Source organism: Amphibalanus amphitrite, unplaced genomic scaffold (genome assembly GCF_019059575.1).
Source record: "Amphibalanus amphitrite isolate SeventyFive unplaced genomic scaffold, NRLGWU_Aamphi_draft 000112F_arrow, whole genome shotgun sequence".
Lineage (NCBI taxonomy): Eukaryota > Metazoa > Arthropoda > Thecostraca > Balanomorpha > Balanidae > Amphibalanus > Amphibalanus amphitrite.
Window position 1 is genome coordinate 191,881 of NW_024881607.1, and position 26,805 is coordinate 218,685.

At 44.5% G+C, this 26,805-nt stretch overlaps 1 protein-coding gene across 1 annotated transcript in view; it reads left to right on the forward strand.

Annotated features, from left to right (window-relative positions):
• LOC122381031 (lysine-specific demethylase 5A-like) overlaps window positions 1-26,805 on the forward strand; it is a 203,143-nt gene that overhangs the window by 133,992 nt on the left and 42,346 nt on the right. Inside the window, exons 21-23 of the mRNA XM_043364719.1 lie at window positions 3,773-3,938; window positions 13,995-14,141; window positions 14,231-14,347. Coding sequence (XP_043220654.1) covers window positions 3,773-3,938; window positions 13,995-14,141; window positions 14,231-14,347 — 430 coding nt within the window. The remainder of the gene's footprint in view (window positions 1-3,772; window positions 3,939-13,994; window positions 14,142-14,230; window positions 14,348-26,805) is intronic.

Here is a 26,805-nt window from a genome sequence, read left to right on the forward strand (position 1 = left end):
AAACATCGACATTTGGTGCTTCAATAGTGTTCCTGGATAGCTTGTTCCACGCCTGAGTCACTCGTGCCTCGAAGAAGGCTTTCCTAGGTCCCAACTGATGCTGAACCTGCAGCTTTTGACCGTGACTTCGGGTGGTACGGCTAAGGGAGTTCTTGAACATGCCGTTGCTAACACACGAGCACTCTCTTTGGTAGTTCACCATGTCGAAGCCTTTTAAGATTTTGAATGTCTCGATAATATCTGATCTTTTCCTTCGGAATTCCAGGGTAGGCAAATTGAGGCTTCTGAGACGATCTGAGTATGACAGGTGAGACAGCCCCTTCACCAGTCTGGCTGTCTCGTTGCCTGCCATTGCACCTGCTCGAGTGCGTCTTTATCCTTCTTAAATTTGGGGCTCCATATAACAGCGGCATACTCAAGATGGGGTCTCACGATGCTCTTGTACAAGGCTTGAAAGACATCACTGTCAGTGTTTGCAAAGGTATGTTTGATGACTCCGAGAATTCTATTGGCCTTGTTAACCTGGTATATGACATGTTTTGAGAATAGTCACTATAGCCAGTTTTTTTTTTATTTATCTGGGCACACTGTTGCCTTGAAATGCCCAGTCCAAGTGGAAAAAGCTCATATAGGTATGATTTTTTTTATAAACATGCTCAACAAAGTTGTCATTTCAAAACCAAGCATGCAAAATCAAGTGAGCGTTGTATTGGTCTAGTAAATGGTAAAAAGTGCCTTCGTTCATCACCTAAGACTTGCTGTGGAAAAATTGTCATACTGATATGATGGATCACGTACTTATGAATAATTTTTATCTCATATCAAAATGAAATTGTTTAAACTTCAATTTACAGTGTTATATTGCATCACTGCTTAACACCACTTATACTAGTAAGAGGATTCTTGCTCACTTTATGTTTTTGCATCACTTTTTACATTGTGAATTGTGATCGAATGCAACCAATGCTGAAAGTATCTGTTGTGGTGCTGAGGATGCCGCTATGCGCGGATGAGAGTAGGTGTAATGTTTAACACCCCCCCCCCCCCCCACCGAAGACTGCTTCGGTTGTTCTAGAAAAACACAATTCTAACGAACAGTGTTTGTCTATTTCAAACAGGCTGCGGTTGCAATTATATTCTTGCTACAACCAGTATAACGCCTTTTGGGGCGACTAACGGAGCGAGCGAGAGGGTGGGCCTTGCACGTGCGAAAGTTCGAGGGGGTACCTCGAACTGACTTGTGCACGGCAGTCGGCACCCTACTAACCGGTCTCTAGCGATGTGCCAAATTTGAACACAATCGGCCCAGCCGTTCTCGAGATCTGGGAGCGGCACCCTGCACGTGCGCTAGTGCAGAAAGGGTCCCAACTGACTTGTGCACGGCACCCTACTAACTGGTCCCTAACCGTGTACCAAATTTGAGCGCCATCGGTCCAGCCGTTCTCGAGATCTGGAAACGACCCCTGCACGTGCGCACGTGCAGCAGCACCCCAACTCTGGCACATGGATATGCAGTGCCTAGTGGGTGCCTACCTACATGCCAACTTTCAGCGCAATCGGCCAAGTAGTTACCGAGATATTGCAACAATTACAAAACTGACACCTCTTCGTTTTGCACGTGGCACGTGCATAAGGGGTCACTTACATGCATCGGGAATAGTCCAATACTTGGTAGAAGGAATGAAGCTACCCTTCAAAAATTACCGCGTGTAAATCGGTCAAGTGGTTGCTGAGATATAAGCCTCGCAAAAGCGTCCGCACGGCCGGCCGGCCGGCCGCTCATACTCAGAAATTTCCGTTAAACTAAGGAAAGACTACGCTCGCTTCGCTCGCTCCGTAATTATATCCGCGCACCGACGGGGGGGGGGGTTATCCGCCCCCCCCCCCCTGAGGTTTTTCGTGAATAAGCGGAAAAACCGCGGTGCGTAGCGCCGCGAAATTCGGCATGACTGTTCTCTCATCAATTTTACATATGGTGTGCAAGTTTGAACCTCAGGTCACCAGGTCACTTCGAATGACCCAACCTCAAGTCACTTTTTTGCAACTTTGCCACAGTGTCAGAGCTACAGTAGATGACGGAGGCCTTTGAAAGTCGCAGGATGTTATTAGGTCATTGGTAGCTACAATTTGTAGGTACATCTCAGAATTTCGATATCGATGACCTAAGGTCAGGTCAATTTCTCGACCTCCCCATTATAAGTCAATGGGGGAAAAATCAACTCCCTGTTTTTTTTTTTCACTAAAACGCGTCGGAATGGCCCCATATACCATACATGACTTCATATACAATCAACCTTCACTACTTTGAGGCCTGGTTTGCTGTTGGCCAGCTGTAAGGTCATGTGACGTCATCAAGGGTCACCAACGGTTTTTTGCCAATTACTCCTTACAGGAACGAGGTACAGCCGCGCAGATGGTCTCATTGTGTTCAGCTCGTCAAGAAGCATCTAATGATATACATGATGACCTCGAGGTCATGGACCTGAGGTCAACCTTTGACCTTGACCTTTTGAGGTCAACATATACATGATTCGATGCGGATTGACAAGAGGATCACGATGATGCCCTTGGTTTGTTCCTAGCTTGACTAATTCGAACGTTATTCGAGAAAAACTCTCCATATACAGCGCCGTCTTTTGACTTTTTTACCCCTGTGACGTCATCTTTAACCTGACCTGAAAATGACCTTAGTAAAAATTGTAGACCTTGTCCGTGCGTACCCCATGCCGTTTACCACTTGTCGCTATCTTGCTTCGTTCTCGAGATCTCAGGGGGGGGGGGGTGGGCGGTCATCCGCCCCCCCCCCCGTCGGTTGTAAGTTGGCGCAGACCCCCGTCGGTGCGCGGGTTAAAATGGCACATGCTTGTATTCGCAAAAATATGACAAAACAGACAGCAAGTGCCACATGGCATGTAAACCCTTTGGTCAGTCGCGGCAGCTCCTAAAAGCAGATACTCAATGTGAGTGGCCTTCCGGCGGATCAGCTCCAGCACTAGCACAGTCTGCAAGTGACTGATGGTCATGTTGACTATCTCGGAGGGCAGGCAGACAACTTTCCAACGACGCATTACAGTGCCCAGGGCACTGACAGTGCCCATGAGCTTTGCCAAATCTTGCACTGTAAGCACATAAAGTTGGAAAAATCGGCACGTCCGTTAATGAATGCGACTTAATTTCCGTAGTATCTTTTTCTGGACACCCTGTATCACCTGGTTCGAGAATGAAAAAAAAATGGCCAGCTGTGAATGGAATCAGCATTAAATATTCGCATGTGGCATGCTTTTCCATCCCCAGCAAATCAGTCTTGTAGTGACCTTCTACCGACCATTTTAGATCAGATTACGATGACAGAAGCAATAGATAGTTTTATCTTCAATGGACAGCTTGCCCTGCAGTACCAGGTCGGCTCACTCCTGCGATATTGGCAGGAGTGATCGGCAGGAGTGATATTATATCGGCAATGCAGAATGGGTATGCATTGATGCAATATCGTCATCAGTAATCAGATCATTGATGCCTCTCTTCGTTATTTCATTTTCATTGGCCTAGTTTGTCCGATTGTCATAAGGGCATTCCGGAAGTCATCCCATTGAATGAGCTCTTACAAAAAATTGCAATATGGAGATAGATAAATGGTGAGCATCAGCGAAAATAATAGAAAGCAAGTCTCTGTCTCGTATATGTCCTGTCCGTGGTCTCTGCCGATCCCGTGTCTGTCTGCCTGTCCCGCGTCTGTCTGACGGTCCCGCGTCTGTCTGGACGTGGCGGGCAGGCCGCCGCCCAGTCTGGCCGAGGTCGAGGCGCTGCTGCGAGACGCCGACAAGGTACCGGCCGCGCTGCCCACCGTGCAGGCGCTGCGAGACGCCGCCACAAAGGCCCACGACTGGATGGAGCGCGCGGCGGCCATCACCGAGCGCAGCCAGCACCCGCGCCTCGAGGTCAGTCCCGGCCGAGGCAGGCCACACGCGGGCCGCGCCCATACGCCGCGCCAGGGCCGTCCCGCGGCCGCCACGCGCAGCACTGGGGGTACTTGTGGGGCGGTCTGTAGTTTAATTGTTTTCCATTCACATACATTTTGAGCAATAGCCCGTGATCGAGTGGCTCCCTAGTGGGGGGGGGGGGGGGGGGCATATGTTACCACCCACCTCTAACTAAAAAACTAAGAGGGCTAGAAAGACGCGGTAAAAAGCAGTCGATAGCTCTCAATGCGTACGTTTGAAGGTATTTAAGTCGTTTTTCACCTCAGAGCAATATTGGGGTCACCAGAGGTCATCAAAGGTCAAAAATTGCCAATGGTCATTATATTTTCAGAAAACATGCCGTTATCTCAAGAACTATGGTAGCTAGAAAAACGCATGTAACAGCAATCGATAGCTTTTGAGCTCTTCTTTTGATAAGGTCATTATCAAAATTGACCTCAGGTCAACGGTTTAGCCTCCAGAGGGCAAAAACTCCAAAAATAGCTGTTTTTACGAAAAGTGTTTTTCGACAATAACTTTCGACTACAAAAAGCCACGACATTTCTATTGCAAGAATCGTGTCCCTCTCGCCGAGACGCGTCGAATGAACTATAATTTGGCCTTGAAAGGTCAACTTGAAAATTTGACCTCAGGTCAAGGTCATGACCTGACCGGAAAAGGTCATGTTGCATATCAGTCGATGCGTCTCAACAAGACAAACACAATGAGGCCATCCCCAGCGTTCTATCTCTTTCCAATCGCGAGTTATTGGCAAAAATCTGTTTGTAGCCTCAAATGACCTCGGATGACCTTTCTAGAGGCTATCAGCAAAAATGACACCTAGGTCATCACGGGTGGTCCAAATCACTGTGATTCTGAAATATTTGGACTGTTCCTATGCGTTCACACGGATCTAGAGGCATTTTCATTTTTCTCCAATCTCCATTGACTTGTAATGGAAAGGTCACGCCTTTGACCTGACCTTAGGTCACGGATATAAAAAATCCGAGAGATACAAATTGTAGGCACCCATAACAGCATGCAATCCACCAAGTTTAAAACCTTTCTGACAAACATTGCAGGCTGGACATGATTGCAAACTTTTTTAGGCTTGGTCAGTTAACTTGACCTGGTGCCCTGACCTGACATGACCTGGAGTCAAAAATTTCACACATTGTCCAAAATTGATGTACCAAAAGCTACCCAAAGCGGCGCGGCACGCGCCGCGGTTTTTTATTTACACGCAAAAAACGCGACAGGGTGGTAACATATGCCCCCCCCCCCCCACTGGGGCGAAGGTTCACTCTTCAAAACTAGCCAGGGATGATATCGTATAATTTATGTGGGATGCATACCAAGTTTAGGTCTCAAATGAAACGTTGGATATCACACGCTCTGGGATGGGAGGAAAATTATCTGGTCCAGCTCGGAGCATGCTCACCTATGACGTCATGAAAGGCCTGCAACGTGAATGTAATCGATCGCAAGGATTAAAGTATAGGTAGTTTGTTTTTAATCAATAGGAATCTGGCTCCAAGTATGTTTTCCAAATAAGCACGTGTTTAGCCAGCGAAACGGGTAAAAACTGAACGAAAGAAAATCGGACGTTGACTAATTTTAACGAGTAGGTACCGTAAACGGGGGTGACTTTGCCATGCTGGGTGACTGCCATGATTCTCAAAAAATGTTTTAGGGTGATCTCCAGTGATAATTTACGAATAATGTTATAAGTTTGTATGCACAAATGAAAGATAATTGATGGGCCTTCCAACATAACCAACACTGAGAGATAAGTTACCACTAAATACCGAACAGGGGCCGTATTCACGTCGACTTCGTAAGTCGATTTTCTTTCGTAAGTATAATTTGGTATTCACGTCGACACTTCTTAAGTTTTTATTGATGGAGTTCACGTGATTAAAAAAAATTACTTAAGAAGTAGGTCAAACTTAAGAAAATTCTTACGAAAAAGATCGACGTGAATACGGCCCCTGGGCTCCATTTTATTGGAGTCATTGAAATGGTCAAATTTGAAGAGGTCCGAACTTTTCATTATCTAAATATGTTCTAGACCAACTGCGATGCTGAAACTTGGTATGGTTGATCATGACAAGGCGGTTAAGTTAGCATATCCAACAAAACTGGCATTTGTCACTTCATTTAGCTAAAAGCTTTGGTGGCGATTCTTCCAAGTGAATTGCAGGCCACATGGGGTGACTTTGCCACCATGTTATCAATGCAAAATTGAAATACTTATCCGATGCAATTCAAAATAAGCTTTAAATGTAGCATCATTTTGATCTCCAAACTGGTTTTTTAAATGTAAAAAATTATATGTTGCAAATTAACACAGGAATGCACAGTGGGAGTATAAAAAGGCAAAGGTTACCAAAATAAAAAATGGATGAAGCTGGGCCCAACTTTTTAGCACAGCCATGATCATCTACAACTCCTGAGATTGCCAATAAGACTGGCTGAAGAAATCTGCATCATTTTATAGATCAAAATGCTGATAATAAGGGTGTCGGTAAGTTCCCGTAAGAACGTCCCCTTTCTGTTCCTCTTAATGCCGCTGGAAAAACGCGGCAAGGTCCTAGAGTACCGGTACAATAATATCTTTGCTTATTTATCTATTCTGAACCATTTACAGTTTCTATTTACAATCAAATCTCAGTTATTTTCAACAAATATAATGTATTATTACAAAAATTAAGGAATCTCTCCTTTTTTGTACATCGTTTAACCCTCGCACGACCAGGCCATTTCTCATAACACGAACGACCAGGGGGGGGGGGGGTTGTTACGACCCCCCCCCTGGCGTTTCGAAACGGAAGGTCGTAGAGCTTAGCGGAAAAAACCAACGGATTGCTCTCAACGAGATCTCGCGATTGGTGGTATATTTTTGGTCCTAGGTCAACATTTGACCTACTTTTGACCGGTCAAAGGTCAAATTTTCGGAAAAATAGACTTTTTTCAACTTTCCGCGGCGATTGCGGCAAAACGGTGGGAGATATCGACTTGAAACCTTCACTATCGTGTTCCTTGATCAATTCTCTATCGTTTGGTATGTATTTCGTTTCCCTAGCTCTAAAAATGGCGCGTTGGGAGCGCCGGAAGTCGGCAAGGTCACAGTCGGCGGCAGAAATTCGAAAAATCAAAATTTAAATTTTTGAAATCTGATTGTATTTTTGGATTTGGGAGGTCCATTTGCTCCCTATAGAAGCTAATATTGCTGCATATTCCCATTGAGGTGACAAGAATTAGCAAAATAGTGGTTCGGGCGCTTTTCAAAAATAGTACCGGACGCTGTTCCTCTTGTGACGTCATAGCTCCGTGACCTGACCTGACCCGGTCAAATTTCTTATACCATATGATAGCCAATACTTGCCCCAACATGCATGGGAAGTTTCATCACGATCCATCAACCGATGTCCGTACCACCGGCAGGAAACCTCGGGCGTTGGCACTCAGTTTGTGAAAATCCGGCCGGAGGCTGTACCTCTTATGACGTCATAACTCCGTGACCTGACATGACCCGATCAATTTTTTTTCGGCAAAAGATGCGCAAAGGTTGCCCCAGAGGGTATTGAAAATTTCAGCCCGCTACGACAAGCCGTTTAGCGTGCACTTTGAAAAAACCTCAGGAGGGGGGGGGGTTGATACAACCCCCCCCCCTAGGCGTTCTAGGGTTAAGAGCAAAAAAATGTCGAATTGCTTTATTTTTTTTCTATCAGGGGCGGAGCTTCCTATACAGTTGGTGGGGCGGCTGCCCCACCAACTTGGTATCTTGCCCCACCAATAAGCGTTTTGCCCCACCAACTTTAGCTGATTTCTAAGACTTTGTTGCTTTGCAAATTAATCTTTCTCGCATTGAAATTTGAAAAGCTTTGGAATGTCTGTTTAATGCAAAATAATATGTCTGTAATGATAGGAATTGATTCAGTATGGCATTTTATTCAACTTTATAATCGGACATTGTGGGTTTGACGACTTTTTGCCCCACCATCTTACCTGGAAAAGCTCCACCCATGTTTTCTATTAAACAATTAAGGATGGTTGCCCTTCCCCATTCAATGGAACAAAAATGCTTGAAAAGTATTTGTTAGCGTTAAAAAAACATTATTTGGCATAGTGGCAAAGTCACCCCTTTTTCAGTTTAACTTTGCCACGACTCATTTTCCTTAAAAATTTATATTTTTAGGCAAGCTATAAATACGATAATAGCAAAACCCAAAGAGCTAATCTTCATCCGTGTTTTGAACATAGAGTCATTCCAATAAGTTAACAAGCTTAAAGGTAGTGTGCCACCTTTGAAAGATTTCCCATTTTATTTTTCCTAGGATAAGAAGCTTCTGTTTTTACCTAATATCGCAAAAAAATTAAAAATGGGCCTGGAATAGTGCCTTTTTCGCCTAAAAGTTTTTCGGTTTTTAGATATGCATAACAACTGTAGTGGGCTCACCTGCAAACAGGCGTCGGGCAACAATCGCGAATGCGGCGCACTTGTGACAATAAGCAAAGGTCATTATAGTTTTACGACCATACGACGTACGGGAATGAGTTATCAGCTGTCTAATCGTAGACAACACAATGTCGAGCCTTAAACTGTAAGCCCGTATTGGTATTGTTTCTTTTATTTGGCTGTCGAACATTATTTATGGTTTGAAATATGATTTTATGTAAAATAATTGATATGAAAAAGCCGTCTTATAAGTTATGACCCCATTTCACCACACGCAAGTGGCAGAAATGACAATGATCAGCTGACGCATTTTTCTTGGCCGAAGTCAGAGCGCGCGGCCCGACGCACCACGCGTATTTGGAAATTCCGACCTCGACGAGCATCAGAAGCAACCTAACAGGCGTGTTCGAAACCGCAGGAGATGATGATGAACGGGTTTATCGAAACTTGATTGGATGAGCATATCGGTAATAGCGATTTCAGTGTGTGCATTTATTGTTCATAGTGGTGTGAAATGTGGTTGGGGTACGACCGACAACCCGTCGGGGCGAATTTCGCACTGGGGTACTCAAAATTTGAAGAATTTAAGACGTTTCCATGAGTTTTGAAGGTATGGATAAGTTCTAAAAATCCGGTTCTCCTTATCTGGGCCATTAACTCCATACGGTCCAAGAAAGCTGGCACACTACCTTTAAAGAATACATGCGTCTGAAGTTGAAACATGGCAAAGTCACCCCCGTTTACGGTACCTAGTACACCTTTTTGCGTTAGCTTTTGACCATTGGGCAAAACGTTTGTACACATTCGCCATATAGGTGGCGCTGCAAATGGGCGGTTTGTCACAAAGAATCACCATTGTGCAACACTATTCGGCGATCTTCCTCTAGAACTCGACATTGAACGAATGGTTCAACATTGTGCAAAACAAATCGTCAATGGTCGAAACTAGTCGTCATATGCCGAGCTGGTTCCCTCTATGCCGAAGTCTGGCGAACTGTTAAACTGTTTTGCAGATCGCTCATTTCAGTGTTCAATCTGTTTTGCTGAATGGCTGAAATGAAACACACCACGCCGGAAAATTGTGCTCAATGCCGATTGTCGAAATGGCTCCTCAAACAGTTATGGCGAATGGTTGAATTCAAATGCAAAAAGGTGTAATAGACTAATGTATATATTGAGATGGGTTATGGGAGATGGGTCCAAACAAAAATTTCATTGTTGAGCTAAAACCATAATCTTTTTTCATTTGCCTCTAATGACTTTTGGGACCAAAATTTTTCACATTTTTATTTTTTCAAAATAATCTTAATGTCATTGCAAATCGACATGCAAAAAAATTAGAAAGGTGTTCTTTCTATAAGTTCCTCATTTTCCCGCAAACAAAATGGGTTTCGGAGGGGTTGATAAGACCCCAGCACGCCGTTTCGCTTCTAGTTCTAATAGAGCTAGAGCCTCGCGGAAAAAAACGAGCGTGTGTGCCGTTACAAGTCGCAGCGATTGGTACCCGATTTTAAGGTCTCAGGTTAACCGGTAGCGTCTAACCACCCTTGTGGCGCAGTTGGCAAGTGCGTTCACGTTTGGCGTGGGAGGTCCTTGGACCAAAGCTGACCTCTGGCAGCGTTTTCCTCGGCCGGCTCCTACCCAGGAGATGGCAGTAACTGGGGAGTGTTCGCTCGGTCGTGGGGATTACCGCTGTGCCAGCCAGCGCCCCCGGCCGCAGGTACACGGGCCTGATCCGCCTTCAAACAGATCCTTCGGTCCGGTGACATGTCCCGAGGGCACGGCCTCGCTTCATGTCCCGGAGCAGCCCTCTGACCTGCCGGGCCCGAGAAGTCGGGATAGCCCCAGCGTGCGCACCAGTGCGGTGCCACCTGGGGTACGTGACAGGAAGCGTGCGGTCAAGGCTGTCCCGCGTAGCGGGTGCCGAAAACGCTTCGTACCATTGCCGTGTATATGTTGCAGGCACTTTAGAAAATCAGTCATTTTGTAAAATGCCTAGGCATTTTGCAAAATGCCTGATTTTCCAGGCTTTTTGCAAAATGCCTAGGCATTTTACAAAATACCTAGCCATTTTACAAAATGACTGAGCAGCGTGTTGTAGATACGAGTACCTAATTATATACGTTTTGGTAGCGTGTAGGTGGACCGAGGAGTCCAGCATTATGACCAGAGAAGTCCAGCAGTGGGAAGTCCATGCCTACCTCTATTTTGAGAAGTGCAGGGCCGCGACATTTCCAACCCCCACGTCAGCGACGCTGCTGGATTTAAAATGATCGATCTGGAGAGTCAACAAACGACTGGCCCTATGCCGGCCTGTATCTGTAAAACTATTAGAGGTCGCGAGGATTCGATCCCACACACTTAGGCGTTAGTGTCTTCTGAAACCAACGCTCTCGTCCTACGCCAAGCGACCTGATGATACATCATCAACCGGGCCTGCCTATTGACTAGGGCCGGTCTCCGGCTGGCTTTGTTAGGTCTAGTTTCAGGTAGAACATGAACGGCGTTGATGTACTTGGGACTTGGGAGTTTTTACAGCGTTAACTAAACAATGCTTTATGCTACAGCCGAGTCTGCAACTCAACCTGGTCGTTACTCAGCATTGTCGTCATCACAGAGCTTCAAATCGATCAGCTACATGCTGAACACGTACCTATAGGGTATAGGAAGACGTCCAAAAACTGTTGGCCATAGTATCTGTAGTGGGATCTACGTTCCATGCTGGTCAGGCATTTTGCAAAATGCCTAGTCATTTTGTAAAATGGCTAGCCATTTTGAAAAAAGCCTGGTTGCGTTCAGTCATTTTTCAAACAGCCGTCTTTTTGTAAAATGCCTAGGCATTTTACAAAATGACTGATTTACTAAAGTGCCTGCAACATATATAATGTACTAACCCAGTATGAATGTGTGCTGCTAACGACAAAAAGCCCGGGTCGGGCACCAAAAATATTTTAAAAAAAAACCGGTAGCGTCTGAGGTCAGGTCACGTGACTGAAGTTACGGGTTCGGTTTTTAGTAAATAACTTCGCAAAAAATGGCCGCAGAGCCGCGATTTTGGCATCATTGTGTTCGCCTAGCTCAGGTGCATCGAATGGTATACTTTTTGCTAGGGTGAGGTCAACTTAAAGGGAGATAATGAGCTTTCTTTTTTCTTAAATAGAAACTACTCGACATCTATACTATTTCTACTGTAGTTTCTATAAAATATGAAAATTTCCTAGCACATTTTCGTATGTGAAAAAGGTTTTTATTTTTGCAAAAAAGAAGCAGTACTTGCAGTACTTGTAACACCCACCGAAATGCGTTGTCCTTCTCTATAAAAAAGTCGCAGTATATGGCGCTTTTGTTTCAAACAGCGACGCTTGGGTTTTTGTTTATGTTATCGCCTTGTCGTTGCTTGGTTGTAAGGATTCTAATTTGAATTAGAGTTAATTCGGTTTAGAATTAATTAGATTCTAATTCGGGGGTACATAGTGCCTACTCTTCTTTGTTTCGGCATGCGGCATGCGGCACAAATGAACGGCATGCGCCAGAAACGCAGCCAAATCTTGCGATTGCGACTACGAAATTCATTATTTTGGCGTCAGAGCCTAAAGCGAAAAATACAAGCATATTTATTTCAAAAAGACTTCAGGTTTGTCGAACGGTGTTATGAGAATTTTGATAACAGTACTGCATAAGTTTTTCAGTGATGCCGCAAAAGTGTTGTATCTATCTTCTTTTATTGTGCAGTCGGCGGGACCGATTCAAAATTGAGTCGTTGCTACTAAAATAGCAGCATATGGCGTCAGATGATGAACAGGAAAAATAGTTGCGTAAATTTAGACATAAACCACCCCCAAATCATGAATATCTTTTGAAGGCACTATAGACGACCATTAACTAACTAGATGTGATGAAGATCAAATGTAAGGAATACGCTCATTTTACAAAATTACATGCAAGTACCAAAAAGTGATGTAAGTACTTATTCAACGGTCATTTTCAGCGCTCCCCGCTAACGTGACTTCAAGTTGAGATATTTGCGGCAAGGTACCGAATTGAGCAAAATGGTTTTAATTTACATTATAACTTGTTGTGTTTTGTCAGAAAATGGTCCTAACTCAGATTTTGTGGAAAAAGGTCATTATCTCCCTTTAAGTAGTTGACCTCGGGTCAAGGTCAGGTCAGAGCCCCTCAGGTCACGAAGCTGGGCAAAGGGTATCATATGGCATATCATTCGATTCGGAAGGTCTTCCCGAGTCCATTGGTGGCTTTCCCGACTCTCTAGCTACATTTGATCGGGAGTTATTGACGAAAAACTCGTACGACCCTAGTGACGTCATAAATGACCACGCAAGGTTAACAATGCAAAAGTAAAGCATTGGACTTTGCAAGGAGTGCATGAAATCACGATACCATGTACGTGGGATAGTTTTAGATAATTCTCGGTGCCAAAATAACAGTTTTTATATTTCCCCATTGATTTATAACAGTGATGTCACGTGACCGACCTGACCTCATGTAACCTTGAAAAATTCCCAGATATACAAGTTGTGAGACCTCTGGAGGACACCATGTATGCGTCCTGTAACTTTCATCTCGGACAGCTATGGTCATTGGCGTCCAAAACAATGTCAGAACCAAACAGCCTTTTTCACCCTCGCGCTTATAGGAAAGAGGGTTGAATGAACCCTCTTTTCACTTTTTTTCAGATGATTCAGACTTGAATTGAAATTTCAGTAACCCGTGATGTCACTAGGCAGCTTTACCACGCCATTTGTAAGCTCCCCTCCCGAAATCACTATTCGAAACCGTTATCGTGACGTAAAATAAATACATTTATAGAAAGAACACCTTCCTAATTTTTTGCATACTTCTTAACAATGAGCCAAATATTTCTTTAAAGAAATAAAAATTCAAAAAAAAAATGGTCGCAAAGTCCAAAAAATACAAATGAAAGAAAGCTCGATACGTCATATATCAAAAATAGCGTATTTTTCGAAATTTCGAAAATACATATTTATCTCTGTTTCATTGCAAGTTCAATGTTATATAACATTTGGCATTTGAATAATCCGTCTTAGAGTTACAGCCCGCCAAACTTAGCGCTGCAAAGCAAGATCCAAAAAATGTTATACACCATAACTAAAAAAATACTTATCTGATAACCCTGAAATTGTTGCAGGTGGATTCAGAGCCCCTGATTACCCCTGAGACCAATTCTCGTCAAATTCCGAGAGATGAGGGTGTCAAATTGGAAAAAAGTGGTACGATCTATCGTGGAATGCCCCATCTTTCACCAACATAGGTTACACAGAGCGTGACATTCCAATATAAGATTTGTCGCAGTTACCACATGGTAGCTGATAAACTATGTTAAGTTCTCTAGTCACCTTTCTTCTTTCCAGTGGTCAGTGCCACCTGGGACGAGGGCTCTGCTGGTCGGACGGGGTTGGGACGAGGTGCTGGTCGGACGGGGTTGGGACGAGGGCTCTGGGGGTGGGGGCTCTGATGTGTGGGGGTGGGGGCTCTGCTGGTCCGGCTGACGGGAGCTGTGCTCTGTGGGTCTGACAGGTGGGCGTGTTTTGCAGGCGGTTGAGGCGCTGGTAGCTCGCGGACAGCCGATCCCGATCCTGCTGCCCGACCTGGTGCGCCTCGAGACACTGGCCAACAGCGCCAAGGCGTGGCGCGAGCGCACCAGCCGCGCGTTCCGACGCAACTCGCTCTCGCTGCTGGAGGTACGGCCCGGGGGCTGTGGAGGGTGTGGGCCGGGCCCGCCGCGTGTCGTAACTGAGCTGAGCTGAGCGGAGCTGGTGCGCGCCCTCAGGTGCTGACGCCGCGGACGGAGGTGGGCGTGTACCCGGGCGGCGGCCGGCGCCGGCGGCGGCCGGGCCCGCCGGCGGCTGAGGGCGGCTCCGAGGCCCAGGTGGTGGACGCCTACCGGGTGAGTGACGGTCGCGCTCACCAGCGCGCCGGCGCATGGCTACCGGAGCACCGACGACCACCATCGCTGGCTCGTCAAGGCTCGATGTGGGCCCATCCGTTGTGGCACTGGCGTGGATGCCAAAGGACACCCACGTTCGTGGATGCTCCTAATACACGATCTTGATCTTGATCAGGGGTGACTGAGGTCCATCAGGGATCGTGGGACCCATCAGGGACCCTGGTATCCAGGCTCGTCTGAGGCCCACCAGCAGGGTTGTTGGAAAAAAAAGTTGGAAAAGTATGCGGGCTCATGACTGCTGTGATGCTATGCTCTGTTCTGATTCCAACGATGCCCCTTTTAGCGAAAAAATGTTGACTGCTTAACCCTCGCCCTGGCAGGGTGTTTTTCATAACACGGCCTGGCAGGGGGGGGGGGGTCGATGCGACCCCCCTCGCGATTGGCTCCTATTGCACCTAGAAAAAAACAAATTTGGTAGGTAGGTGGGCCCCCTGGAGTTCTCGCCCTTGTGCAAATTTGGTTGCTCTAGATCAATATTTAGGGGGGTTTGGGGGGATATGAATGTAAAAAGTTTCGCTAAAAACAGATCAAGAGTTTTTCGCTTATAACTTTTGATCTAATTAAGATAGAGCAAAAAGAAAAGCACCAGTGAACTCAGCACGTCAAGGCGCGTCGAATGGTTTTCTTTTTTGCTTGCTTAAGTGTACTTAAAAAGTTAAGCACATCTTAAGTACTACTTAAGTCTTAAGAATGGTCAAAATACTTAATGTTGCATATCATTCGACTCGGCTCTCCGAGAGGAACAGAATGATACCATTTTGAAAGCTAGGGCATTCCACGATAGATCGTACCACTTTTTTCCAATTTGACACCCTAATCTCTTGGAATTTGACGAGAATTGGTATCAGGGGTAATCACTTAATCAGGGGCTCTGAATGCACCTGTAACAGTTTCACGCTTATCAGATAATTATTTTTTTTGAGTTATGATGTATAGCATTTTTTGGATCTTGCTTTGCAGCGCTAAGTTTGGCGGGCTGTAACTCTGAGACGGATTATTCAAATGCCAAATGTTATATAACATTGAACTTGCAATGAAACAGAGATTAATATGTGCTTTTGAAATTTCGAAAAATACGCTATTTTTGATATATAACATATCGAGTTTTCTTTCATTCGTATTTTTTGGACTTTGGGACCAATTTTTTTCTGATTTTTTATTTCTTAAAAAATATTTTGCTCATTGCTAAGAAGTATGCAAAAAATTAGGAAGGTGTTCTTTCTATAAATGTATTTATTTTACGTCACGATAACTGTTTCGAATAGTGAGGGGAGGAGGAGGAGGGAATTTCGGGAGGGGAGCTTACAACTGCCGTGGTAAGGCTGCCTAGTGACATCACGGGTTACTGAAATTTCAATTGAAGTCTGAGTCATCTGAAAAAAAAATGAAAAGAGGGTTCATCCAACCCTCTTTCCTGTAAGCGCGAGAGTGAAAAAGGCTGTTTGGTTCTGACATTGTTTTGGACGCCAATGACCATAGCTGTCCGAGATAAAAGTTACAGGACGCATACATGGTGTCCTCAAGAGGTCTCACAACATGCATATCTGGGAGTTTTTAAGGTCACATGAGGTCAGGTCGGTCACATGACATCACTGTTTAAGTCAATGGGGAAATATAAAAACTGTTATTTTGGCGCCGAGAATGATCTAAAACTATCTCACGTACATGTTACCGTGATTTCATGCACTCCTTGCGAAGTCCAATGCTTCACTTTTGCATTGTTAACCATGCGTGACGTCATTTATGACGTCACTAGGGTCGTACGAGTTTTTCGTCAATAACTTCCGATCAAATTGAGCTAGTGAGTCGAGAAAGCCACTAATGGACTCGGGAAGACATTCCGAATCGAAAGATATGCCATATGATACCCTTTGCCCAGCTTCGTGACCTGAGGGGCTCTGACCTGACCTTGACCCGAGGTCAACTACTTAAGTTGACCTCACTCTAACAAAAAGTATACCATTCGATGCACCTGAGCTAGGCGAACACAATGATGCCAAAATCGCGGCTCTGCGGCCATTTCTTGCGAAGTTAAATATTTACTAAAAACCGAACCCGTAACTTCAGTCACTTGACCTGACCTCAGACGCTACCGGTTAACCTGAGACCTTAAAATTGGGTACCAATCGTTGCGACTTGTAACGGCACACACGCTCGTTTTTTTCCGCGAGGCTCTAGCTCTATTAGAAGCGAAACGGCGTGCTGGGGTCGTATCAACCCCTCCGAAACCCATTTTGTTTGCGGGAAAATGAGGAAGTTATCAAAAGAACACCTTTTTTATTTTGGGCATGTCGATTTTCAATGACATGAAGTTTATTTTGAAAAAATAGATATGTGAAAAATTTTGGTCCCAAAAGTCATTAGAGGCAAACGAAAAAGATAAGGTTTTTGTTCAACAATGAAAATTTTTCTTTGGAATTTTTAAAAAGTAATATTAATTTTTGATTCATCGCAAGCTTAGTGTTGTTTACCGTTTGTTGGTTGCTTAACCCGTTCATGAGTCATAGGCCATCAAACTCACCGTTACAAACCGAAGTTAAAAAAAATGTAATGCAATATAATTCAAAAAGTTTTGATCTGAGAAGTCTGATATTTTGCCAGGCGTCTTTGGGGCCTATGATTACCCCTAGGACGGATTTTCATTAAAATCTGAGAGATGAGGGTGACGGGCCTGGTACGATCTATCGTGGAATGCACCAGCTGTATCTTTATTATGTGACAAGTTATTGGCACAAACGTCATTTGACCTCAGTTGACCTCATTTGACGACCCATGGATACCTACACCAAACAAAGAAGCACCAAGTGCCATAATGTTAAGTACTGAGGTTTCAAAGGACAAAAGTGATAGAACGAAGCGGATATCTCCAGTATTTTCCGAATTGAATATTTTCCCATATGCTTAACATTACGACGTAATGACCTCTAACTGACCTCAGGTCAGTGACATAAAAAAACTATATGTTATAGGGGAAGATGGGGAACACCGCCCTTTAGGGAACACCGCCTACCCCCATATCAGAAATATAAAAAGGTCTAGGGCGACAGCTGACTGTCTTTTGGCAGCGTAACGACAACAGAAGTGCAGGTATGGGCAGTGCACCGCATTGGTTTAGGTGATTTGCTAGAAATTCCGAATTTTACGTTTCGTGAATACGTTTATACTTTTTCTAGCATGATAAGCAGAAGAAAACTTATCTTATTTGACAAACATAAGTACTGAAGTAGTATTATTTGCCATAATTAGGACTCATCCAAGCATTACGTGCCCCTGCTCGAACGAAATTTTTGTCGTGTTGCCATGTTGAAGGATTTTTTAAAGAAAAATGCAGACACTTGGGTAACACCGCCCACTTGGATTTTTTTTTATTTAATAGCACATTGTGACACAACCCAGGGCCCAATCTTATAAAGGTTGTGCTACCAAATGGCGTACTATCATTCCACCCCACTCTATTTACGGCACCCTATTCACGCAATCTTATAAAGATAATAGTATGGTAATTCTATTCACGCCATTTTGCCCACAGTACAAATCAACGCCAGCAGGAAACACGCAACGTGATTGGTCAATGTCTTGTCGCCGTCGCTATTGGAAATTATGCGTACTGTTTGCGAACAGCAAAAGTTATGTGTTTTAATTTTTATGGGGCATTTATTTCTTTTAGAGACACACATATGTGTAATGAATAAGTTATTTATGGAAAACGTGATAGCAAACTATGGAAAACACAAACATGCTTGAAGAATTCTCCTGAAAAGTGGATTGCCGACCAAATAAATTTCAGCGAGGGCATTCTCGCGCTCAGAAATTCGAGTGAATAAAGTCAGCCCCCACCAAATCTTCATCTGGCATCGGCATTTTGCTACTGATGACGTCATTCCTAGCAACCGAGCGTCCCTAGCAACCTAAAGTGAAGACGTTGCACCTTCAACAAACGATCGTCAGCTAACTTCGTCAGCAACAAAGAAATGAAAGTTATGAATGCTATGTTGTGAAAATAACTTGTGATATTAATTAAATCCTGATAAAATCCATACTTATTAAAGCTTACGATACATCAAATTCGTAACGTGTGCAAAAATGTCTGACCCCAGGTCACTTATGGTCAGGTCACCAGCCACCAGGCAAAGTGAAGTGACCATGAATCTAAAAACTTTGTGATTCAGTCATTCCTACATTTAACATTACAGTAGCTTGAAAATCAGGGTAGGTATTGCATGGGGGAATCAGTACCAACAATTTTTTTCTCTCAGAATTTGGATATCGGTGACTAAAGATCAGGTCAATTTTGTGACCTCTCCATTATGCGTAAATCAAAGGGAACAAATTGAAATGCCTTTCTTTTGGCTTAAAATACCCTCAAACATCAAGGAACACAGGTGAACATGAAGACACTGAACCAAAAATGCTTCCTATGACCCGTTTATGCCCCTGAGGTCATTTCAGGTCATGATACGTCTCCAACATTTTTTGACAATAGGTACATAACTTAAAGGTAGGCTGCCACCTTTTTTCCACAAAACGGTTTTCACTAGAGCTGAGCCACCTATGTCCCAGACTGAAGTCGGTTTTCCGAAATTCGAACCCGTTTGCGAGAAATCGGAGACCAAAGTTCAGTTTGATGCCATTTTTTTAGTCCAAGAAAACCGACATCTCTACTGTTTATCGATAACTTTGAAACATGAATTTTCTTATCTTTTGGTAAATATATGTCAAAACTTTGATAGTTTCGAGATCAGAGAAGAATTTTGGAGTGTCAAAATAAAAGTTAAACTTATATATTCAGTAGTTCATTTTTTCCAAAAAAGTGTGGGAAATAGGGTTAAACATGGGCCAGACCCATTCCAAATGAGCCATGATTTTTTTAATGTTTTACGAACTTAAATGCAAAATAAATTAAACATGGCCAATTTCTCATGAAATCATATATTAGTAAATCATAAAATACCTTACTTTTTCAAATAAAATGTAATAATCTTATGACCTTGAAGTCTAGTGATGTGTAAACATTGTCGCTAGACATTAACCGATTGATAATTGTATGAAAATCGACAATTTTTTCGCGATTCACGTGATGATACTTTGTCATGTGAATTCTAAAATTTTGTTTTGTCCAGGGAATAAATCATAGGCCGATCTGAGAAAACTTTTTGAAGGTGGCAGTCTTCCTTTAACCCTCGCGTGTGTAGGGGGGGGGGGTCGGATGGACCCCCCCCCCATGGTTTTTCGCGAATAACTCGCGTAAAAAGCGGCCGATTGCGACGAAACTTTCAGTACCCTCACATTGATCAATTTTACACCTACCCTGAAAATGTCATGACCCTGACCCAAATGACCTTTGACCTGTGACCTCTTTTCCGAGACCATGTTTGGCCGGCATCGCGATTCTGCGTATGTCGGCTCGCATTAGCCGCGCGTTTGCAAGCTTTTCGTGGTTTCAAACGTTCAAACATGTGACTTGATGTTGCTTCCATGCATTAGGGTGGGTGTCAAGGTCACCTGAAGGTCAGGTCAGGTCATTGACCTCGGGTGACCTCGGTTCACTTTTTCGAGCTGTACATGTTTCTAGGCTAGTTTTTTTAGCTGAATTCGAATTTAGCAACCATTTGAACATTTACGAAGTAGTTTTGGTGCCTTCGTAACATGTTACGAAGCTGTCAGAGCCGGTTGACACGTACTACGAATACCCGTCACGACGCCTACTGGTTGACCTGACCTGACCTGACCCGACCTGGTCTAAATGCTTAAAGACATCATCTGTGATCAAAACTAACACGATATTCGTGATCAGCACCCCGAAAAACCCCTTAGCAGCCACACTTTACGACTTTCTAACAGGTCCCGATTTTCCCGACTTTGGGTCATTGACCTGACCTGGAAGGTCAACCAATGACCTAGGACCTTAAAATTGGGTATCATCGGCTTCCTCTCGTCACGGGCAACACGCTCGTTTTTTCCGCGAAGCTCTAGCTCGATCAGGGGCCAAACGGCAAGGGGGGGGTCCAACCGACCCCCCCCCCCCCTACACATTAGAACAGTGGTCGGCAGGTCATTCGGGGTCGTGCCCCCTTTTTGGGCGCCAGGCAGGGCCATTACCCCCACCTACCAGACCCCATTGCTGACACAACCAAGTTTACTGAAATTCCATACCGTCCTGGAACTCTTTGGGTATTTGTGTATCCCGATGTAAACGCGATGGGCTCGTAAGCGGATAGGGCTTTACCGTTTACGCTCCATATGTGGAACGATCTTTAGGCAAAAAGATTCCGGCAGGCGGCTATTTTTCTGTTGGTGAAAGTGGACTCTGTACCCATAATGACCGTTGGCTTATGAGCTTTTTCTGGAGATCATCTTGAGCCATAAAATCTCACTTCAAGAAGTTATAGCGGGTCCCGATTTTCTCGACACTTGTCATTGCCCTCTTGAATGAGACGGAATGACCAAGGACCTTAAAAATGGGCAGCAGCGGCTTCTTATTGTCACGGGTAGCACGCTCGTCTTTTTTATGCACAGTTCCATCTCAGAGTCCGAGAGGCCGCGGGGGTCCGATCGACTCCTCCCCCTTACGTTAGCGGCTGTTGAAACGCCAACAGACGGGCGACGGTTAAAAGTTGCAGCTGCTTTTGTACGACTGTACGGAGGGATGAGATGGTGAGGCGAGCAGGTACATGAAAATTGGTATCTAATCAATGTGTGCTGTGCCTTTGGCCTGGGCTAATCTTTGAACCTTGGGATGCAACAGTCACGATGGCTCCATCACTGGAGCTACAAACTCTAAAAAGATAGGCTTTCTCAGAATCCCTCATTACCCCCACCGAAAGGGCTCCATTACCCCCAAAGGGGGCATGCCCCACCATTTGCCGACCCCTGCATTAGAAGCTGGCAAACGCCGCACACATGCGAGGGTTAACCCGCGCCCTGCTGGGGGGGTGTTTGAACACCCCCCCTTGTGGTTTTTCGCGAATATCTCAAAAACGGCGGCGCGGAGCGCCGCCGTTTTTGGTACACCTTATCATACATCAATTCTACACATGTTGTGAAAATTTCAGACCAAGGTCATTCAAGGTCAGGTCACCAGGTCACTTGAAGTGACCTCACCTCATAAAAACTTTCAATGTCTGTCATAGCTACACCGAGTGACCGATCGCTTTGAAACTTTCAGCGATTGCTAAGAGCAATAGCATGTACAAAATGTATATCTCAGAATTTTGATATCGATGACCTAAGGTCAGGTCAATTTTGCGACCTCCCCATTATAAGTCAATGGGAGAAAATTGAAATGCGCCTCTTTTGGATGAAAGACATTATAAACACTCCCAAACACCGAATTACAAGTGGTTTAGACACACTGAACTTGAAAATGGTGTCCGTGACCCTTGTTTATGCCCTGAGGTCATCTTAGGTCACGAATGGTATCTAACAGTTTTTCGCAAATAACTTTTGATAGAGGCATGCTAGAGCGATGAAAACGCCTTAAATGTGTTCAGCTCGACGATACGGATCGACTGATATGCAACATGACCCTTTCCGGTCAGGTCATGACCTTGACCTTAGGTCAAATTTTCAAGTTGACCTTTCAAGGTCAAGTCATAGTTCTTTCGATGCGTCTTGACGAGAGGAACACGATGCCGGTAAAAGTAAGTTCGTACAAGGCTTGGGTCAAAAGTTATTGCAGAAAAACTGTTTTCGAAAAAATCGGCTATTTTTGCAGTTTTTGCCCCCTGCAGGCAAAACCGTTGACGTTAGGTCAAATCTGAGAGAATTATTCAGAAAGGGCGTTAATAGGGCTATCGAATGCGCTTTTCTGCGGCGCTGTAGCTCTATTGGTTCCCGAGTTATGCGTTGGCTTCTTGGAAATTTTCGACATTCGACCTGGAAATCGGCGAAATTTTGCCTTCAATGACCTCTGGTGACCTGACCTATGACCTGACCAAAAAATTGACCGAAGTGATTTCGTCATTATTTTTTACGCTCTTTCGAACGCCGCCTTCCGCGTATCGCTACGTGGCCCAGGAGCCGAGTTACAAGGGGGGGTGTTCAAACACCCCCCCCCCCCCAGCAGGGCGTGGAAATCCAGGACCCCCAGCAGGGCGCGGGCTAAGATAGAAATATGCTAGAGATCTGAAATGACCATTAATGTGTTCAGCTCAGCAATACAAATCGAATGGCATCCAACATGACCTTTTCTGTGACCTTGACCCGAGGTCAAATTCTTAACCCACGCGCTTATAGGGGGGGGGGGGGTCGACCGGACCCGCGAATACCTAACTCGCGTAAAAAGTCGCCGATCGCGACAAAACTTTCAGTACCCTCGATGTAATTAATTTTAAATCTATCCTGAAAATCATGACCCTGGCCAAATTGACATTTGACCTGTAACCTATTCCTCGAGACCATGTTTGGCCGGAATCGCGATTCTGCGTATGTCAGCTAGTATCCGCGCGATTGCAGTGTTTTTGTGGTTTCAAACATTTAAACATGTGAAATGATATTGGTCCCATGCATTATTGTGGGTGTCAAGGTCGCCTGAAGGTCAGGTCAGGTTATTGACCTTTGATGACCTCGGTTCACTTTTTCGAGTTTTACATGTTTCTAGGCTAGTTTTTGGAGCTGATTTCGAATTTAGCAGTTCTTTCAACAGCTTCGAAGTAGTTTTGGTGCCTTCGTAACATGTTACGAAGCTGTCAGTGGCGGTTGACACCTACAATGAATACCCGGCTGTGCTGGGTGACCTTCACCTGACCTGACCTGACCTGGCCTAAATGCATGAAGACATCATCTGTGATCAAAACTAACATGATATTCGTGATCAGCACCGCGAAAAACCTCTTAGCAACCACACTTTACGACGTTCTAACAGGTCCCGATTTTCCCGACTTTTGGGTCATTGACCTGACCTGACATGTCAACCGATGAGCTAGGACCTTAAAATTGGGTATCATCGGCTTGCTCTCGTCACGGGCAACACGCTCTTTTTTATGCGAAGCTCTAGCTCAATTAGTGGCCAAACGGCGAGGGTTTAATTGACCTTTTCCGGTCAATTTTATCTGACCTTCACCACGTTGCCTCAAATTCGGAATTTTAGGGCATACTTCTGATGCGCCTCGGTGAAACTTTTCCAACGCCGCCTGGCACGTGTCGCTACGATGCTTAGCTTCGGAAATATAAATATATCGTTCCGCACGTATGCGTAGCATGAAGTGTAATATCAAAAGGTTTTCACGTGCGAAGCATGTGGACCGTGCACCTCAACACACCTATTCGTACAACGCCTTCAAGCGTTTGTCCATGTTGTGCCATTGTGCCGAGTTTTAGGTGCTTGGGTCAAAGTTTTCGGACGTCGGAGAATGCCTCATCGAAACATGTTTTTCGTCCCGAGCATGTGCAATATGTATCTCTCGGTGCCGACTATTCCATATGTCAGTGGTTTGGTACCGGGACATGTGACCTACAAATTTGGCACCTGGACCTCCCTTGGATTGGCTTAAAGCGTAGATAAAAGGTTTTTGTTCTCAATGTGTTTGTCGGCAAGTCATACGCGCCACGTGACAGCGAGTTACCCGAGACCTATACCATCACCTGCCTCCAGAAATGGCACGTCAAACGGCACCACCATCACCTCGATCCGAACATCCATTTAAAAATAATTACAAATTTATTTGCTTTACAACGTTTCACAGCACAGATTTTTGGCGCCGCTTTGTCGTCGCCACTATCTTCCATGGGAGGTCCCTTCGAATTGCCAGTCCAGTTTATTTATACGTCTATGAATTTGTACCAAATTATCTGATTTAGTAGTATCGTAAAACATTTATTTTTCTTTTTATATCATCTGTTACCAATTGAAAACAAGTCCATGGTGTCTTACTTTACATTTCCAACAATTATTTTCACAAAATCATATACTTGGCAATGAATTGCCCTCCCTTCAAATTTAGTTTCAACTAGGCCTGTCTAGTGGGATACTAGAAAAAATATTCCAAGCACCAGTGACGTCACAATTTGTCCAACCTTATGTTCTAGTAATCTTGAATAAAGTGTTTCTTCTACTTATCATTTGCATTTATTTGCTGTTAAGGCATTGCAATAAATTTGTTAAAGAATTATTTAAATAGTCATTTAATTATAGCTCGGCTACTGTTTCAGTAATTTAAGTAATGCCGTTGACAATGAAGCTCCTACAATTTGAGCATCAGGATACGTACATTAACTGGATCAATTCAAGATATAGCTTATTTTCCTTCTTGTCATAAGCTCTTGACATTTTCCTTCTTGAAGATAAACTACTAAAATTCGAAGACTACGTACATGAACTGAATTAGGTCAAGTTACAGCTTATTTTCCTTCTTATTCAAGCATAGGTACCTTTTACCTAACCTAAAGTTAAAAAGCAATTCCTCAAAAGATTGAAGAACCCAGTCTACATATCAAAGCATATCAAGAAAAATACTCTGCTCAGAAGTCAGATCGAGATGCAGGAAGAGAAACAACAGATTGATCACTGATCAGTAACTGTGCCAAACAGAAAGTGAGGAAATACGAATAGTGAGTAGGCATTTATAATTTTTTGACAAACTAAGGTATATCATCATTAAATTAAATATCTAATCAGAAGCCATGAAGTGCCCGTTATTTGTGTCATACGTGAGACGTGAGAATAGGCTAAAGACCCATACCGATTCTATAATGCAGTTGCTGCCGAAAATCTATGATGGTTACTGGTGCTAAAATCCTCTTAAACATCCCCTTTTAATCTGAAAAATAAATCCATATAACGATGAACACTCGTTTTATGTGTTTTGGTGTGCATTTAGTTCCTGAAAATACATATTTTGAAATTGATCGTTGTCTGTATAATAAGCATCATTATAATAAACCATGAGTTAATATGTGGAGGATGTTTTAATCTTAAAAATATCATAACGTAAAATATTGCATACTTATATCATAAAAACATTGAATTTATCTTCAATGAATTAAACTGTCTGAGAAGCTCGTCAAAGTACGCCACAAATTCTGGCGTGAAATGAACGCCGCTGAAACCGCAAACAGCTGATGATTGTCGGTGTTTTGAGATGTGCACAGCTGCTCACGGTTAAAAGCATGCTAGGGCATCCTCAAAACCGGCGGCTACCAATGCTGTAGGGAGCGTGCCGTGTTTTCGATTTTACAGAGTTTTATAAGATTGCGTACTATATATCCAGCCTTAGAGTGCTGCCATATCCATTTCACGGCGTTTATAAGATTGGGCCCAGGAGTGGCGCATTTCAAATGAAGAAAGATCGTTGTTGCTATGTTTTCTTTTTAGAGGATAATGAAAAAATTCGAGGGAATGCAATTTTGTGACTTAATGTCGACTAATTATATAAATGAGTACTAAATTGTGCCTGCATAGGCGGCGGAACGGGGAGGGCACAGGGGCACCGTGCCCCCTTTAATTTTGGCATTTAAACATTAGCCCTATGGGCGTTGCATGGAAAGAATGGGACCAAAAGTCGGCACTGCCCCCCCTTAATTATTATTATTATTATTATTATTATTATTATTATTATTATTATTATTATTATTATTATTATTATGTCAAACATCCACCAACCACAGAACAGTGGGCATTACGGTGGCATAGCACAAACAGACGCACACATGCATACAATTACACACATATTCATATATGAACACTTAATCGACTAACACAATATTCGGCGCAGTGTGAAGCAATCCATACGCGAAGATATAAATAACCGTGTCCCATGTATGACAGTTAAACTGCAGGCGCGGATCCAGGGGGGGGCGACGGGGGCGGCCGCCCCCCCCCCCCCCATCCGAAAAAGGCGCCCATATCCCGCGGCAGAGAGGGCGCCCCGAGTAGAAGACGGGCGGCACAGCAAAGATTCAGCAGAAATAGGGCGCCTCCAGCAGAAGTTGGGCTCACCAAGCAGGAGAGCGACGCCCAACTGCCCATTCCCAGCAGATGAGAGTCGTCCCAGCAGCAGATGGGCGCCTTCAGCAAGAGGGGCGTCTCATTACAAGAATAAAAATACCTTCTGTGCCAGAGGGGCGCCCCTGGCAGCGGAAGGGCACCCCTAGCAGGAGAGGTGTCCCTCTGAAGAGGAGCGTCGCCCCAGCAAAAGGAGAGAGGCGCCCCATTCCGAGAAGAAGAGGGGCGGCCTGACAGCAGATGGGCGCCCCAGCAAAAAAGAGGAGCTCCATAAGAAGAAAATGGGTGCCACTGGCAGAAGAGGGGCGCCCCCGGCAGCAGAAGGGGTCCAGCAGAAAAAGGGCCTCCTGCGGGAGAGGGGCGCCCCCAGCAAAGTCGAGGGGCGCCCCAGCAGAAGAGAGGGGCCTCCAGCAGGAGAGGGGCGCTCCCAGCAGAATAGGGGCGCCCCAGCAGAAGA